Below are 16,443 nucleotides of genomic sequence, written 5' to 3'. Positions count from 1 at the left end.
CAATAACTTCATTTGCAACCGCGCCCCTTCCTGTCGACGTCAGTGTCTTCGTGAAGCCGTGGGAGCTTCGCCGTCTCTGCGATGCGACTCATCAACGTTGAAACAGGCAGGCTGGAAGAATTCCACAGCGATACGCCAAGCTATGCTATTTTGTCTCATACATGGGGAAAAGACCACGAGGAGATATCGTTCCGGGATATGCAGCAAGAGGGAGCATCTCAGAGACGTTTTGGAAATAAGCTAGATGGGTTCTGCAGACAGGCAAGGTCTGACGGTCACAGCTACGTCTGGATTGACACCTGCTGTATTGACAAAAGCAACGCTGTTGAGCTAGGCGAAGCCATCAACTCTATGTTCCGATGGTACAAGGAATCGTCTATTTGTTACGTTTACCTTGCGGACGTTTCAGGTCATAACGGAGAAGTAGACCTGGATCAATTCCACAAGAGCCGTTGGTTTACACGAGGGTGGACCCTGCAGGAGCTCTTAGCTCCTGGAAGTCTTAGATTCTACGACTGCGATTGGTGTTCGTTAGGAGAGAAGTACGAACTGGCTGGTGCTATCGGAAGCATTACAGGTATCCCACACGGGATTCTCCTTGGTTTCGATGATGTGAGCAATGCTAGCGTCGCACAGCGAATGTCTTGGGCAGCTAAAAGAGTCACAAAGAGAAAGGAAGACTTGGCATATTGTCTCCTGGGGATCTTTGATGTTATGATGCCAATGATATATGGGGAAGAGGACCATGCATTCATTCGACTCCAGGAAGAAATCATCAAGAAAACTGCGGACGATTCAATTCTCGCGTGGGGTATAATCCCTAGCTCCAACGACGGCGTTGAAACCGAAAACACCGACATCCATCTTTTCGGAAATGCTTTAGCCACTAGCCCTGCTGCTTTTATGCACAGCGGCAACATAGTGGCGGTGGGGAATGGGGACTCGACCATAGAGGGACTAGAGACCGCGAGAGGCTGCTTGCCGTTGCGTCTTCGTCTCAGCAACACCGAGACTGGACAGGCAGTCGGGTTTCTCAACTGTCAAGCCATGAACCACAATGGCTCAGTGGTGGGAATTCCTCTCTTTTGCATCACGCCTGGCGCAGTGCCACGGGAATACATACGACCGGCGGGGACAAAAGCAGTCCTGCGTGTACCTCCGACAGAGGCAGATTCGGCACCCAGACCTATTCGACTTCGCGCTTTGCTGCCGAGCAACAAAGCGGCACTGAGTCACTGCAAACACGGCTTTCACATGAACCAATGGTCTATGCTCCTTGAACCCGACTTGAGTATCGTCGAGGCCTATTCTGATGGACAATGGAGCCAAGACCGAGCGGTCGTTAGTACCGTCATGGATATACGACACAATACTGCTCAACGGTTTTGGTGGAAGGTTCGCCAAAAGACGGGAGTATTGAAAGACTTTGTAATTGCTCTCGAACTTGGCGTCAAGCAGATGGAAGTGCACGCAAGTTGCCATCTGATGGTTGCGTCTAGGGACACGGCTCTGGACATAATTGCTCGAGCAACAGCCGATTCAGATGGTTTTCTGGGCAGCAAGGTTGCAAGCAACAACTCTTTGACGTTGGAGATTAAGCTCTCCCAGGATTTGCCCGGTTCCAAACTCTTTATGGTTACTTTGGGAGCAGCGGCGAAACCACCACAGCCGATGGACATCGTGGTGGACGCAGATCAAGAGCTGAAGATACTTGCACACACAAACTCGCTTTTGACACTATTTGCAAAGAGTTGGCCGGTCAGCTTGAAGTTGTCAGAGTTCAAGAAATCACTGGAGGGCAAAGAGCAAGCTCAAGATCCACTCTTCCTCGATCTCCTAGGAGAAAAAGAGGAAATCCAGTCCCAAATTTCCCTGGGATCTCAATCGGTCCAAGAGTTAATGGCGCACTCTGAGAGCAGACAGAGACAATGGAATCGCTCGATGTTGATCAGTCTTTGTAGAGATCTTCAGCTGAGCGACATTCCTTCAACTGACGGTGTTTCTAAGCTCGCACGCGCAGCGTTCATACGTGCCATTACTGGAGGACATATCGCTGCCATGGAATATCTCTGGGCATACCCTGAAGTTGATAATACGGTCGAAGATTCCAGAGGGCGAGGCGCTCTAACCCTGGCAGTTGCTGCAGACAACATTCCAGTGCTGGAGTCACTGATATCCAAGCGTTTTGCTGTGAATCGATCGGACAGCTGTGGACAGTCTCCCTTAGGAACAGCGGCCCTGATGGGACACCATGCAGCCCTTCTGATGTTGTTGAAGAAGGAAACATCCATCAGCTTTCAAACCAGAGACGGCCAGACTCTACTAGATCTGGCAGTGAAGACAAAGCACCACGCAGTTGTCCGAACGTTATTGGAAAAGGGAGCAGATGTGAGAGGCGGGTTTCTAAATCGGTCTAAATCGCGCGCAACAGCTCACAATGAGCCTCCATTGGCTATGGCTGCTCGCCTGGGCTCTGCTGGCATTGTTGAATGCTTACTCGACTATGGAGCTAACGTCAACGAGAAAGGCTTGCCTTGTGTAGCAAACAAAGTTGGATTTCGAACCGACTGTCCCGTGTTGGCTATCGCTGCCGATATGGGTCACTACGACATTGTCAACTGCTTGTTACGCCGGGAAGCTGACATCAATGCAATCGATGGAGGTTGTCGAACGTCGCTATTATTGGCTGCCAGGAATGGTCATGACCGAATTGTTCAACTGCTCCTCCAGCAAGGCGCCGATATTGAGTTGTCAGACAGCAAGGAGGGCAGGACGCCGCTAGCATTTGCTGCCAGGAATGGTCATCACCAGGTTGTTGGTTCGCTTTTAAAAAAAGGCGCAAACATTGAAGCTAAGGACTTCGGGAGCCAAACACCAATTTTTCACGCCATTCACGCAAAGCGGGGTACGGCCCTGCAATTGCTTCTCAGCTGGGGCGCTGACATCAATGCCGTGCAGAGCGGAGAAACCTGCCTTTTTTACGCGATACGACAGGCGAATGTGGAGGCAGTTGATCTTCTTGTCAGGCATGGAGCTAGGATCTCGACAAAAAATAAGTCTGGCTATTTGCCATTGCAATATGCTCGAGATCAACGTGCCCGCCCCCCAGAGGAACATATCATTGTTCAAGAACAACGTCGACTACATGGGATGAAGCTAGAGGAAATCATTCGGATACTCGAGTCTGCCACCATCGAACATGGGGAGACCAAGCCAACATTCAAATCTAGAGCGCAAAACACGCTAGCACAGTTGATGAAGAGGTGAGTAAGCTTCCGAGGTACGCTTAAAGAGGCTCGGAGCATTCATCAAGGTGTGCCCTCTTAGAAGGGGGAAATAGGCAATGTTTCTGCATCCAATTACTCAATACATTTCGTAGATCTGTGCTGTGCCTTTGTCGACACGCAATCCAATGTTCTAGGCCCAGTGTTATTAGACATACTTCAAAGACCGATGTCTCAGATAACAACCTGATTCTGAACATCTGAACATCTTCTCTTGATCCAGGTCTTGAAGCTTGGGCCAGCTACCCCACAAACCATGTGGTTCACTGCATGCTGTGCCACATTGGCGCATCGGCAATAAAGCTCTATTGTTGGCAGCAACATATGGTATCCAACGACGGATATCAAGACTTACAATACGTGCTTGATATCCTGTTGCGCGCTAGCAGACATGACTCGAGCTACCCGACACTATATCTGGCACTACCGTTGCTAAGGCCGTATTTCCAAGCCGCTATCTCTAATTGGCATCGCCTGTCCATGAGTGGGGATCTAGACTGATAGCAAAGAGCTACTATGATGCGGGGGCCTCCGCTGTCACAGCACAAAGACCTGCCGGCAGTCAAAAACCCCGTTGCTGAAGAATTTTGTTTCCACATTCCCACATGAAGATCTTCGCTCGGGCGAGCCAGACAGAACCCGGTGAATGAGACATGTCCCACGCAGCATCCCAACCATCGCCAGTCATCATCGTGTAGAGCCCGCTCAAAGATGTCTCCCTCCCTGGGCGGCGTCGTGAACCCGTACCTGGCAGCCGGGGCCGCGATCCTCTTCGCTCTCATCCTCACCGCCCTCAAGCCAAGGAAACAGCAGCAACTCCCACCGGGAACGGCCCTCCCGCCGGGCCCGAAGCCGAAGCCCCTCATCGGTAATCTCCTGTCCATCCCCCCGGTACACTCGTGGCTCGCCTTCCACGAACTCATCAAGGAGCACGGCCCCATCGTCCGACTCTCCATCCCGGGCCAGGAGCACGTCCTCCTCGGCACCGAGACCGCCGCCAACGACCTCCTCCGCCAGCGCGGCAACATCTACAGCGACCGCCACTATGCGCCGGCATCATCGCACCTCCTCACGGACGACCACATGCTGCTGCTGCTCCCGTACGATGAGCAATGGCGCAAGTACCGCCGGTTTCTGCACCAGGTGACAATGTCCCCGGTCGCCCCGCTCTACGAGACGGAGCAGAAAATCGAGGGCATCCGCCTTCTACGCGACCTGATCCGCGACCCCAGCGACTACGAGGCGCTCTTCGAGCGTTTCAGCGTCGGCCTCGGCCTGCGCATCATCTACGGTCTGCGGCTGGAGAGCGGACATGACCGCGACGCGAGAATGATTCTCGACATCGTTCATGAGCTCGAGCGCGTTGGGTCGCCCGGGGCGTACCTGGTCGACCTGTTCCCGTCACTCATGTACGTGCCCGAGTGGCTCGCGCCCTGGAAGAAGTACCTTCGCGCACGACGCCGGCGCGATGAGGACTTCTTCCACGAGCTCATCGACCGCAGCAAGTCGCCGTCGTGGGCGCGGAACTGGCTAGAGACGAAGGAGCAGTGGGGTCTCACGCGACGCGAGGCGAACTGGATGCTTGGTTCCGTGTTCCAAGCCGCGGCCACAACCTCGGGGTCGGCGCTCGCGTCATTTGTGTTGTGCATGGTGCGGAATCCTGGGTGGTTTGAGAAGCTTCAGAAAGAAGTCGACTCAGTCGTCGGGCCCGATAGATTACCCACCTTCACTGATATTGCGGCGCTGCCTCTCGTGAGAGCGTGCGTCAAGGAGACGATTCGTGTCTACCCCATCACCGCCGGAGGATTCCCCCATCGTTTGACGGAAGACGATACTTATAACGGCTATTTCCTCAAGAAGGGAACTGTGGTGCATGCTGTGCAGTGGGCTATCCAGCGAGACCCGGAGCAGTATCCCGACCCTGAAGTCTTCAACCCCGATCGCTGGCTAGATCCGTCGTTCCCGACGTACAAGGAGCCTCTGACGCAGTACCCCAATCTGCAGAACTACTCCGCGTTCGGCCACGGCCGACGAATCTGCCAGGGTATCAACATTGCCGAGAGGAGTCTCAACCTCAAGATTGCGATGCTGGCTTGGGGTTGCAACGTTAACAGAGCCAAGAATTCTGCCGGAGAGGAGATGATACCCCCTGTTTACAATTTCGTGGAGGGTTTTAACGTTCAGCCAAAGCACTTTGATTTTGATCTCAAACCGAGAAGCCCTGAGAGAACGGAGCTGATAGAGAAAGCGTATGAGCAGTCACTGAAGGACGATCCCCTTCTACAGTAGCTTAATCCGGTGGGCAGTAATAATAAGAGTAATGATTATTCAATGAATTCGAACATCACAGCCATCTCTATTTTCTAATCACGTACAGCGCCCCGAAAAGTTCCAGCAAGATCATGCCACCCGATTTCACCGCCCATGACAGACCAGAAGAGCTTCAGTCCATTTTCCGTGATGACCATGGTTGTACAAACCCCATGAAAGGACAGGCTGAACGACAAGCAGAAAAAACAAGAGAACAAACAGCAACAGTCTCATGTTCCCAAGCCCAGCATCGGTGTGGTAATACTCGTCCCCGGCTCATTAAGCCTCCTCTTTACTTCCATCCCCAAGCTCTGGATCGCCCTGATCAACGGCACAAAGTCCTTCTCCCCTCTCGACGCAACCGTCATCACATCACACACCTGCTCAAGCAACGCGACATCGTCCATATGCGCGCGAACATCCGCCGAATGCAACACGCTGTTCATCAAACACGCGTACGCGACGTACAGGCGATACATGCCAAACAAAACACACATCGTCTCCGGGAACGGGTTCTTGACCAGCACCATGTGGACGACGCTCAGCAGACGGCGCGACGCGTCGACGGCGAGCGGCGAGTCGGGCACGTCGGCGTCGGACATGACCGGCCGCGGCGAGTTAGAGCGCAGCACGGAGAGCTTGCGCAGCATGAAGATGACGTACGTGTAGCCTGACATGGCGATGTCGCTCATCATCCAGGCCTCTGACTTGTTCTCGCTGGACATGGTCTTGGTCACCCACTCCTCGACGCCCCATTCTGCGAAGAGCTGGCCGATCTCGCGGCAGAGGTCCTCGGTCTTGGGCCGCATCTCCTCTTCGGTGCAGTTGCTGTTTTCGAGCTCCTGGAAGAACCGCGAGAGGATGAAGGTCTGGCGCGACCCAACGAGGAAGGCGATAGTTGGCACGGCGTTGATGTCTGGTTGTGCGTCTGCTGATAGCCAGGGCAGGTTGACCTTCCAGGAGTTGATGCTGGCAGTGATTGACGGTGGCTTGTTGAATAATAGGCGGAAGAAAAAGTCGATCTGGATCATTTCCCAGAAACCCTTCCGGTCGGCATCGAGTTTAGCCTGGTCTAGAAGAACACTGATGCCTTCTGTGTGAGCGTCGAGGTTGTGAATGTTCAGCTTCTGTGCGTAGTCGGTGGCGTAGGTGTACATCCGCCAGCTGAGCTCTTCGTCGAAGCATTCGGCAGCTGTGCGACACTGTAAACCATGATGAGTTAACGAATCCATTCCCTTGAACAGAGCACTTTTTGGTGCGAAGCTCACCATGAAGATCGCAGCTATGAAGTCTGTCGTTGTCCCTGTCGCTTCTCGTTGCCAAAGAGGCAGGGACCGAAGACAACATAGATACAGCATGCGGACATACTGCAAGCCGCTGCCGGCGTTGCCCTCAAAGGTTGCACCGAGAGCGCAACCATGGTAGAGAATGCCGTAGTATACCACGAGAATAGCTGGATCTAAATGAACATGAGGAAGATCAAGCAGGTCGGGAATCAGCTTGATGAGTTTGAGATTTATCAAACTGACAAACATCTCTGTTTGCATGTGGGTGAAGTAATCTGGCGACAGAATGAGTCATAGTTAAGGAAATGACGGGGGTTAAGTTCCGACATACTCTCGATCCATTGTTTACACAACTCTGGTGGGATGGTGACATTCTCAGTGATGGTCGCGGTAGCGATAGTCTGTAACCTCAGTCGTTGAACCTGATCAACGGCATCTTTCAAGATAGCCGCTGTGTCAATCTCAGGAGTCGCGCTCGGAGTGGCAAAAGACGTCCAGGGGGACGCCACCACCGCCGCGCTCGAAGGAGCCGGAGAGGAGACGTTGGACGGCGCGCTGTTGGATGTTGACGTGTGCCGCAGCGGGGCGGGAGGATCAGACGCGGGAGCAGGGGGTGCGGCATCTAGAGAGCCAACGGCTTGGCCCCCGTTCGGCAGCGTGGTGCAGTGCTCCTCGACGCGCTGTAACCGTTCCAGGATGGTTGAGAGCGCGTCATCTGTCGTGCTGGGGAGTCGCCAAGAAACGGAGTTTGAGCCAACGATCTCTCGTAAATCTGGCCATCGGAGAGACGGCACGGAGGAAAGTGGAGGGGCGGAGACTTACGAGAGGCGGTCCGTCAGGGTCTTGGTCACTTTCCTCTTGACCCGTTGGGGATAGACGCAGTCGATGTCGTGTGTTTTACATCTATCGCATGTCGGCATCACCCGACTACACCGGACCTGATGATATCAAAGACAACCCGTCAGTTGATGATTCTCGTCAACAGCGCTCTCGCCGGGAGGAATGCAGAACTGACCTTTCTGTGTTTGCATCTTTTGCACTACACACAGCGAGATGAGACACCAACTGTCAGCCATGAGAGCCACCAAAGCAGATACCCATTGCCCCTGAGAAGAAACAGAGAGCGGACAATGGGCCATGGGAATCTCCGCTACGCACCGAGAGCGGGTTCAAATGTGCTGACTGATCCGCCATGGCTGGCTAGGCTCGCGAGACGTTCGGAGGGCGGAGAAATGGGCTGTGAGGGGCGCGCGGGTGCAAGAGAGGGTAAACAGAGGGGGAGTCGGAAGACAAATAACCATGTACAGGCCCGCGACTAGCCCACCCGAGCCGATCTGACGCATCATGGACGTGGAATCTCCGGGACAGACATGGTTTTGTCTGCCAAAGTCAAATTGGTTACCGCTTGCTGGCTTGGCAAGGGGGGCCTGCTTAGCACGGATCCGCGCGAGCTCGAGGAACGGGGGCCGCGGGCAGCTCGAACAGGGTTCCCGAGAAATCCGGCAGCCCACCGGAATCGTGAAAACTGATCTTCCGGGCTGTCGAAAGCTGGGGAAAAGTGGTCGTAACAGCTGCGACCGGCTGGTCATGCTTGAAATTTGTTAATGCACATTAAGGGGGAGACGGCAAGTTCCTGGGCCAAGCCACACCGATAAGTCATAGACGTGGCTAGCGCTGGGTTCCAGGTCAAAATGAGTCTTTCGAGAGGCTTGGCTGAGTCCGAAATGAGGTTTCATAGGGCTGAAAAAGTCCCCTAAAGGCGGACCTTCGGACTCTCCACAACCGAACATCCGATTGTCCAGAACCAACAACACGGGCTGACGAAAGCAAACAATGATGATGATGATGGAGATAAGATCCTTCAGATCGTGCATGCTACCATGTTTATTATTTATGAATCTCGTCCCGAAGATGGGATGTCATTTTCTATTCCATTCCACTTTCAGTCAACTCGGTTTCAACTGATGATCGTACCTCACTACTACATCGGGCTTGTTATCTACTATTCTGTCACTTTAATCCTCAAGACTTTGTCAATCTTACTCAGACTTTTGAAATCCGTGCCGTCTGGTCTGAGAGACCTCTCGAGCCAACAATGCGGTCTGACAGCGACACGGAGACCGACAGCGCCGTTCTGCCTCCCCCGACAACCGCGAACGAGAAGCAGCACAAGCCTTCAACGTCGGATTCGGTGTCCAACTCGGCCACGACCGTGGCTGAGAAGGAATGGGTCAAGCACGAGGATGCCGCTGAGCAGGAAGAGCGGATGAACAACGAGGTCTTGCAACTCGCCCGCCGATTCACCACCCAGTCCCATGGCGCCCCGGGTGCTTTGTTCCCCGTTCCCGCCGAGGGCCCTTTGAATCCCGCCAGCCCCAATTTCAACGCGAGAAAGTGGGCAAAGGCATTCTACGACATCCGCACCGATACCTCTGAGGGCAACCCGCCCAAGACGACCGGCATTGCGTTCAAGGACCTCAACGTCTTCGGCTTTGGTACTTCCACGGACTATCAGAAGAGCGTCGGCAATGTCTTCCTTGAAGCTGCGACGATGGTCAAGAAGCTCGCTGGAGCCAAGGAGCAACGCATCGATATTCTCCACGATCTCGAGGGCGTCGTTCACAGTGGCGAGATGTTGGCCGTCCTCGGCCCCCCTGGATCAGGCTGTTCAACTCTCCTGCGAACCATTGCAGGAGACACCCACGGGTTCCACATCAGCGACGGCGCAACCATCAACTACCAGGGAATCCATCCCAAGGAGATGCGCACGGCGTTCAGGGGCGAGGCGATTTACACAGCCGAAGTCGATCACCACTTCCCGCACTTGACCGTTGGCGACACGCTCTACTTCGCCGCTCGTGCGCGATGCCCGAAGAACATCCCGGAAGGCGTCTCGAGGCGGGAGTATGCTGAGCATCTTCGTGATGTGACTATGGCCATGTTTGGCATTTCGCATACGAAGAATACTCGTGTTGGTGATGACTTCGTTCGTGGAGTATCCGGCGGTGAGCGCAAGCGTGTCACGATTGCCGAGGCAGCGCTTTCGTACTCGCCTCTGCAGTGCTGGGACAACAGTACTCGCGGTCTCGACAGTGCTAACGCCCTTGAGTTCTGTCGCACTTTGAGATTGCAAGCCGATGTGATGGGCTGCACTTCCTGTGTTGCCATTTACCAAGCTTCCCAGGACGCTTACGATGTAAGTCTAAATTCCCTTACCAGCATATGATCATGGACTAACACTTTCTAGGTCTTTGACAAGGTTGTCGTTTTGTACGAAGGCCGCCAGATCTTCTTCGGCAAGACCACCGAAGCAAAGGCTTACTTCGAAGGCCTCGGCTTTGTCTGCCCCGAACAGCAAACCACCGCCGACTTCCTCACGTCCATGACCAGCCACCAAGAGCGCGTCATCCGCCCCGGCTGGGAGGGCAAGACACCCCGCAGCCCCGACGAGTTCGCTCAGGCCTGGAAGGCCAGTCAACACCGCACCCGCCTCCTCGCAGAAGTCGACGACTACCTCCAGCGCCACCCCTTCGGAGGCGAGCACTTCCAAAAGTTCCTCGAGGCTCGCCGCATGGATCAGTCCAAGTCTCAGCGCGCCAAGTCTCCCTTCACACTTTCGTACACGGAGCAGATGAATCTGACGCTGTGGCGAAGCTGGGTGATGCTGAAGGGCGATCCGAGCATCACGCTCACCATGCTCATCACGAACATCTTCGAGGCGCTGATCATCAGCAGTCTGTTCTACAACCTACCCACCGACACATCCAGCTTCTTCCGCCGCGCCATCCTGTTGTTCTTCACGGTCATCATCAACGCCTTTGGAAGCATCCTCGAGATCATGACATTGTACGCCAAACGGAAAATCGTCGAAAAACACTCCCGCTACGCCCTGTACCATCCCTCGGCTGAGGCCCTGTCTGCGATGATCGTGGATCTCCCGTATAAGATCTTTAACGCCATCCTGATGAATACGATCTTGTACTTTATGGGCAACCTGCGTAGAGAACCCGGCGCCTTCTTCTTCTTCCTCCTGATCTCCTTCACCATGACTCTCTCGATGTCGATGATGTTCCGCCTCATCGGCTCCGTCACGAAGTCCGTCGCCCAGGCCCTCGCCCCCGCGTCCATCATCCTCCTCCTCATCGCCCTGTACACCGGATTCGCCATCCCACCGCAGTACATGCAAGACTGGCTGGGCTGGGTCCCCTGGATCAATCCCGTCTTCTACGGTCTCGAGAGCGTGATGCTTAACGAGTTTGTCGGGCGCAACTTCCCCTGTTCGACCTTCGTGCCGATGGGTCCCGGGTACGGTTCCGTCGCGGCCAACGAGAAGGTCTGTTCTTCAGCTGGATCCGTTCCCGGCCAGGACTTCGTTAGCGGTACAACCTACCTTTTGACATCCTACGGCTTCAAGAACTCGCATCGCTGGAGGAACTTTGGTGTCTTGATCGCTTACACCATTCTCTTCATGGGTCTCCACCTCATCGCCACGGAGTACGTCGCTTCTGAGCGCTCAAAGGGCGAGGTTCTCGTCTTCAGCCGTGCGGCGATGAGCAAGCGCCGCAAGTCTGGCGCTGTCGATGTTGAGAGCGGTACGACTGCCCGAGCCCAGCAGACTGACAAGGAGGACTCTGAGGGCGTTGCTGGAATGGAGAAGCAGACTTCGGTCTTCCACTGGAAGGATGTGTGCTACGATATCAAGATTAAGGGTGAGCCTCGCCGCATTCTGGACCACGTCGATGGCTGGGTGAAGTAAGTCATGCTCCTCACAACCCGTTGTTGCAGCTCAACTGACACATTCCTTACAGACCAGGAACTCTGACGGCTTTGATGGTAAGTCTCCCCGTTCATACACAGATTTTGCTCTTGCTAACAAGCTATGCAGGGTGTCTCCGGCGCCGGCAAAACAACCCTCCTCGACGTCCTCGCAACCCGCGTTACCATGGGTGTCATCACCGGCGAAATGCTTGTAAACAGCCAGCCCCGCGACTCGTCTTTCCAACGCAAAACCGGCTACGTGACCCAGCAAGACCTCCACCTGCACACCTCCACTGTCCGCGAGGCCCTCAACTTCTCCGCCCTCCTACGCCAGCCTGCCACCTACTCGCGCGCCGAGAAGCTCGCGTACGTCGACACCGTGATCGCCCTCCTCGGTATGGAAGAGTACTCCGACGCCGTCATCGGCGAGCCCGGCGAGGGCCTCAACGTCGAGCAGAGGAAGCGCCTCACCATCGGCGTCGAGCTCGCGGCCCGCCCCCAGCTCCTTCTGTTCCTCGACGAGCCGACCTCGGGCCTCGACAGCCAGACCTCGTGGTCCATCTGCAACCTCATGGAGAAGCTGACCAAGAGCGGCCAGGCGATCCTCTGTACAATCCACCAGCCTTCGGCGATGCTGTTCCAGCGGTTTGATAGGCTGTTGCTGCTTGCGCGCGGAGGACGCACCGTGTACTTTGGTGAGATTGGGAAGAATTCGCAGACTTTGGTTGATTATTTCGTCCGGAACGGCGGGCCTGAGTGCCCTCCTGGCGCGAATCCCGCGGAGTATATGCTGGAAGTCATCGGTGCGGCGCCCGGCGCTCATACCGATATCGACTGGCCCGCTGTCTGGCGCCAGACTCCCGAGTATCAGGCTGTTCAGGATGAGTTGACTCGTTTGAGCTCAGGTGCTCAGGGCCAGGTCCAGGCACCGCAGACCGAGGACGCGTCTAGCTACAAGGAATTCGCCGCCGGTTTTGGCACTCAGTTCTTCGAGGTCACCAAGCGTGTCTTCCAACAGTACTGGCGTAGTCCGTCGTACATCTACTCGAAGGGCATCTTGTCCTTTGGTGCTGTGAGTTAACCCTTCTTAACCTGCGGGAGACTATTTTCTGACTGATTTACAGGCTCTCTTCATCGGTCTCTCCTTTTTGAACGCAGAAAACACCCAGCGCGGCTTGCAAAACCAAATGTTCGGCGTCTTCATCTTCCTTACTGTCTTCAGTCAGGTCGTCGAGCAGATCATGCCCGTCTTCGTCTCCCAGCGTACCATGTACGAAGCCCGCGAGCGGCCGTCCAAGGCGTACTCGTGGAAGGCGTTCTTGATTGCCAACATCCTCGTGGAGATGGCTTGGAACTCGGTAAGTCTCTCTCATGATCTGATTTAATGTGACCAGAAACTGATCGAAATGACAGCTTGCCTCCGTCTTCTGCTTCGTTTGCTGGTACTTCCCCATCGGCCTGTATCGCAACGCCTACCACACCGACGCCACCGACTCCCGCGGCATCACCATGTTCCTCCTAGTCTGGATCTTCTTCGTCTTCACGGGCTCCTTCGCGCACATGATGATCGCGGGTCTGCCCAACGCCGAAGTCGCCAGCGGTATCGTCAACCTGTTCGCCATCATGATGTTTGCATTCTGCGGGTACGTCTTCACCTTTTTATCCATCTATCGAAAAACACCCCAACTAACACTGACCTAGCATCCTCGCCGGCCCCAACGACCTCCCGGGCTTCTGGATCTTCATGTACCGCGTCAACCCCTTCACCTACGTCGTCGAGGGCTTCCTCGGCACCTCCCTCGCCAACGCACCCGTCCACTGCGCCGCCAACGAGTTCGTCAAGTTCAGTGCCCCGAGCGCGCAGACCTGCGGCGAGTACATGGCCGGCTACATCGCGTCGGCGGGCGGGTACCTCGAGAACCCGGACGCGGGCAACGCCACGGAGTGCAGCTACTGCGCGATGGACAACACCAACGCGTTCCTCAAGGGCATCAACGTCGACTTTGCGAACCGGTGGAGGAACTTTGGGCTGATGTGGGCTTACTGCATCTTCAACATCGCCGCGGCGGCGCTGCTTTACTGGCTGCTTCGGATGCCGAAGAAGAGCACCAAGGTCAAGAAGGAGTAGTAGCAGAAGAGAAGTTTGGTGTGCAGTTTGGGGGTATGGGGGTTTGGGGGCGGTATTGGGTTGAGATGTGAGGAGATTGGGTGGCAGCTTTGCATGCTAGACTGCATCATCATAGACGTATCATCGCAAGGACTTTATAGAGTAATTTTGTAATTCATCATTGTAAACTTTCTTTCTCACCCACTATTATTTCATGTTTTCTGGCGTCTTCACACTTGATTCGAACCCCCCAACCATGAGTCTCAAGCGTATGTGACTCTTGCAAATGGGATAACTCCCTGTCCGGGATGCTTCACAGATGCGCTTGACAACAGCTATCTAGAACCCGAAGGGGCGGAGCGGAGGTGTGTTAACTGCGAAGACGACAAAATAAGGTGCTGAATCAACAGAGTATGCAACATATTCCTCACCTCCAATCACGGCCTACATGGGGCTGTAGGGCTGCCGCGACTCTTCGTGCGATTGGTCCTTGAAACGGCAGGATTCATCGAGATGCGTTTGAAGTGCAGCCACCAGGAATGCGATTCCGTACGGCAAGTCGGGCGCAGCCACAAAATGCGGTCTCTTTTTTGGTTGGAAGAACCCATGTCGAGTGCAGCGGTGCAATGCCTCGATCAATGTCCGGCGTTGGACCGTCCAAATGGACACACTGAATTCACTAGGCAGACGCGTTGAACCGTGGGACTTGCATTTGGGCTTTTGGTAGACGGCACCCACTCAATTTGGACCTTTGGTAGACGCTTATGAGTACGGCGTCGTCATTCAGAACCTTGGCCATGCTAAATCCGATAGAACCGCCCCCGTAAGGAATGGGGTCTATGTCCTGCACCGCCAGCTGCAGCCTGTGAGTGAGTGAGTGAGACGGACCGGATCTTATTATGAGCTCCGTTAACCCCACTGAGGCCCGCCCGAAACCGACAGAAGTCGCTGCGGCGGCGGCCGACCCCGGCCCGCGCACTAGGAGATAATTGGCCGGACTTAATTTCTGGGTACACGGTAGGCATACTCGCAGAGACTGGCGATGAACAGTTGTGATGGCTGGAATGGCTAACATTGAAAGGAAGAATATATATACGCAGCTGAAAACCTGAGAATGGTTTTGAATTTGAAGAACATCATCAATTCAGCATTCACTCAGCACACTACACAGCACTACAAACACTACAGACACTACAACCTCCACTACACACACTTACATCTCAATCTCAATCATCGTCAACATGAGCTCCACCACAGCACCCAAGACCCTCGTCGGAAAGACCATTGGACCTACTGGCTACGGACTAATGGGTAAGCACATATGCTTCAAGGCAGATTACCTATTTGCTAACAAAGCTGCACAGGATTGACCCGCCCTTGGGACCAGATTGACTTCTCCGAATCGGTCAAGTTGATGAAGACTGCCCTCGAGCAGGGCGCCAACTTTTGGAATGGGGTAAGCCTGCCATCTCCCTCTTTCCCATTCACAATGTCATCTTTGACATGTACTAAACCAATAACAGGGCATCCACTACGGAACTCCCGACAGAAACTCCCTGCACCTGCTCAAGCACTACTTCGAGCAATACCCAGAGGACGCCGACAAGGTCGTCCTGAGCATCAAGGGCGCCTACGACGCCAAGACCCACATCCCGGACGGCACCCCGGAGGGCATCCGGGCCTCCGTCGAGGAGGCCGTCCGCGTCCTCGACGGCGTCAAGAAGATTGACATCTTCGAGTGCGCGCGCGTCGACCCCAACGTCCCCATTGAGACCTCCGTCCAGGCTCTCGCGGAGCTCATCAAGGAGGGCAAGATCGGCGGCATCGGCCTCAGCGAAGTCAGCGCCGCGACCATCCGCCGTGCGCACGCCGTCCACCCTATCGACTCGGTCGAGATCGAGCTCAGCATCTTCACGCCCGATGCCGTGACCAACGGTGTCGCGGAGGCATGCCAGGAGCGTAGGTTCTCACAATGCCCAGCCCGTCATCATGCTTTATCAATTACTAACTCATCCATTCATAGTCGGCATCGCCCTCGTCGCCTATAGCCCCGTCAGCCGCGGCCTGCTCACCGGCGAGTTCCGCAAGCCCGAGGACCTCCCCGCCAACGACATGCGCCACATGCTGCCGCGCTTCAAGGCGGACGTCTTCACGCAGAACTTCAAGCTCGTCGAGGCCGTCGAGAAGATTGCGCAGCGCAAGGGCGCGAACGTCGCGCAGGTGGCCATCGCGTGGGTGCGTCGGCAGGGCGCCATCCCGATCCCGGGCTCGACCAAGGCGGAGCGCGTGGTGCAGAACTGCGAGGACGTGCAGCTGAGCGACGACGATTTGAAGGAGATCTGGGCGCTGATTGAGAGCTTGCCGGTCGCGGGGCAGCGGTATGGTGGCAAGTTCGAGCAGTACCTTAACCAGTAAGGGCTGGCGGTCTCTTTGTGCTTTCTGTTGGAATCATGTAACTATAAACGCCTCTCAAGCAGCAGGAAGGTTGCTGTAATGTAATAATGATGCTCCCTACGACGGGCTGATGTTCCTTTTGTTGTGGATGAGTGGCTACTTTATCTCTCTCATGTCCTGTTTCAGTGTCCCCATCAGTGTCAAGGGTACGATGAGGGCCGACATGTTCACTTCAGTCGTCGTTCATCTCATCACCAGCGGGTACGGTACACGAAAAGGCCATGCTGCGAGCCCTTATCCAGCT

The 16,443-nt window shown here is 55.0% G+C and overlaps 5 protein-coding genes across 5 annotated transcripts; 4 read left to right on the top strand and 1 right to left on the bottom strand.

The window, feature by feature from the left end:
* Positions 1-351: 351 nt before the first annotated feature.
* Positions 352-3,267, top strand: CGCS363_v001581 (Vegetative incompatibility protein HET-E-1; the record flags this gene model as incomplete). The annotated part of the gene is made up of 1 exon (XM_036633430.1): positions 352-3,267. The coding sequence occupies one exon, from the start codon at positions 352-354 to the stop codon at positions 3,265-3,267; it is 2,916 nt and encodes a 971-aa protein (XP_036502340.1).
* A 728-nt stretch (positions 3,268-3,995) lies between these two features.
* On the top strand, positions 3,996-5,573 carry psoD-0 (Cytochrome P450 monooxygenase psoD; the record flags this gene model as incomplete). Its single annotated transcript, XM_036633429.1, has 1 exon — positions 3,996-5,573. The coding sequence occupies one exon, from the start codon at positions 3,996-3,998 to the stop codon at positions 5,571-5,573; it is 1,578 nt and encodes a 525-aa protein (XP_036502339.1).
* Positions 5,574-5,824: 251 nt separating this feature from the next.
* On the bottom strand, positions 5,825-7,800 carry CGCS363_v001579 (uncharacterized protein; the record flags this gene model as incomplete). The annotated part of the gene is made up of 4 exons (XM_036633428.1): positions 5,825-6,796; positions 6,863-7,155; positions 7,212-7,603; positions 7,703-7,800. 4 exons carry the CDS (start codon positions 7,798-7,800, stop codon positions 5,825-5,827), a joined length of 1,755 nt encoding a protein of 584 aa, XP_036501214.1.
* Positions 7,801-8,975: 1,175 nt separating this feature from the next.
* ZRA1-7 (ZEB2-regulated ABC transporter 1) lies at positions 8,976-13,766 on the top strand (the record flags this gene model as incomplete). The annotated part of the gene is made up of 7 exons (XM_036633427.1): positions 8,976-10,076; positions 10,128-11,632; positions 11,689-11,713; positions 11,766-12,710; positions 12,763-12,996; positions 13,052-13,281; positions 13,340-13,766. 7 exons carry the CDS (start codon positions 8,976-8,978, stop codon positions 13,764-13,766), a joined length of 4,467 nt encoding a protein of 1,488 aa, XP_036501215.1.
* A 1,220-nt stretch (positions 13,767-14,986) lies between these two features.
* plr1-0 (Pyridoxal reductase) lies at positions 14,987-16,160 on the top strand (the record flags this gene model as incomplete). Its single annotated transcript, XM_036633426.1, has 4 exons — positions 14,987-15,056; positions 15,110-15,201; positions 15,269-15,704; positions 15,769-16,160. 4 exons carry the CDS (start codon positions 14,987-14,989, stop codon positions 16,158-16,160), a joined length of 990 nt encoding a protein of 329 aa, XP_036501218.1.
* Between the last annotated feature and the right edge of the window lie 283 nt (positions 16,161-16,443).

Source organism: Colletotrichum siamense (genome assembly GCF_013390195.1).
Source record: "Colletotrichum siamense strain Cg363 chromosome Unknown KSG_Cg363_contig01, whole genome shotgun sequence".
In the NCBI taxonomy this organism is placed as follows: domain Eukaryota; kingdom Fungi; phylum Ascomycota; class Sordariomycetes; order Glomerellales; family Glomerellaceae; genus Colletotrichum; species Colletotrichum siamense.
The sequence above is the reverse complement of the archived record's forward strand: the minus strand, read 5'-3'. Positions and strand labels throughout refer to the sequence as shown.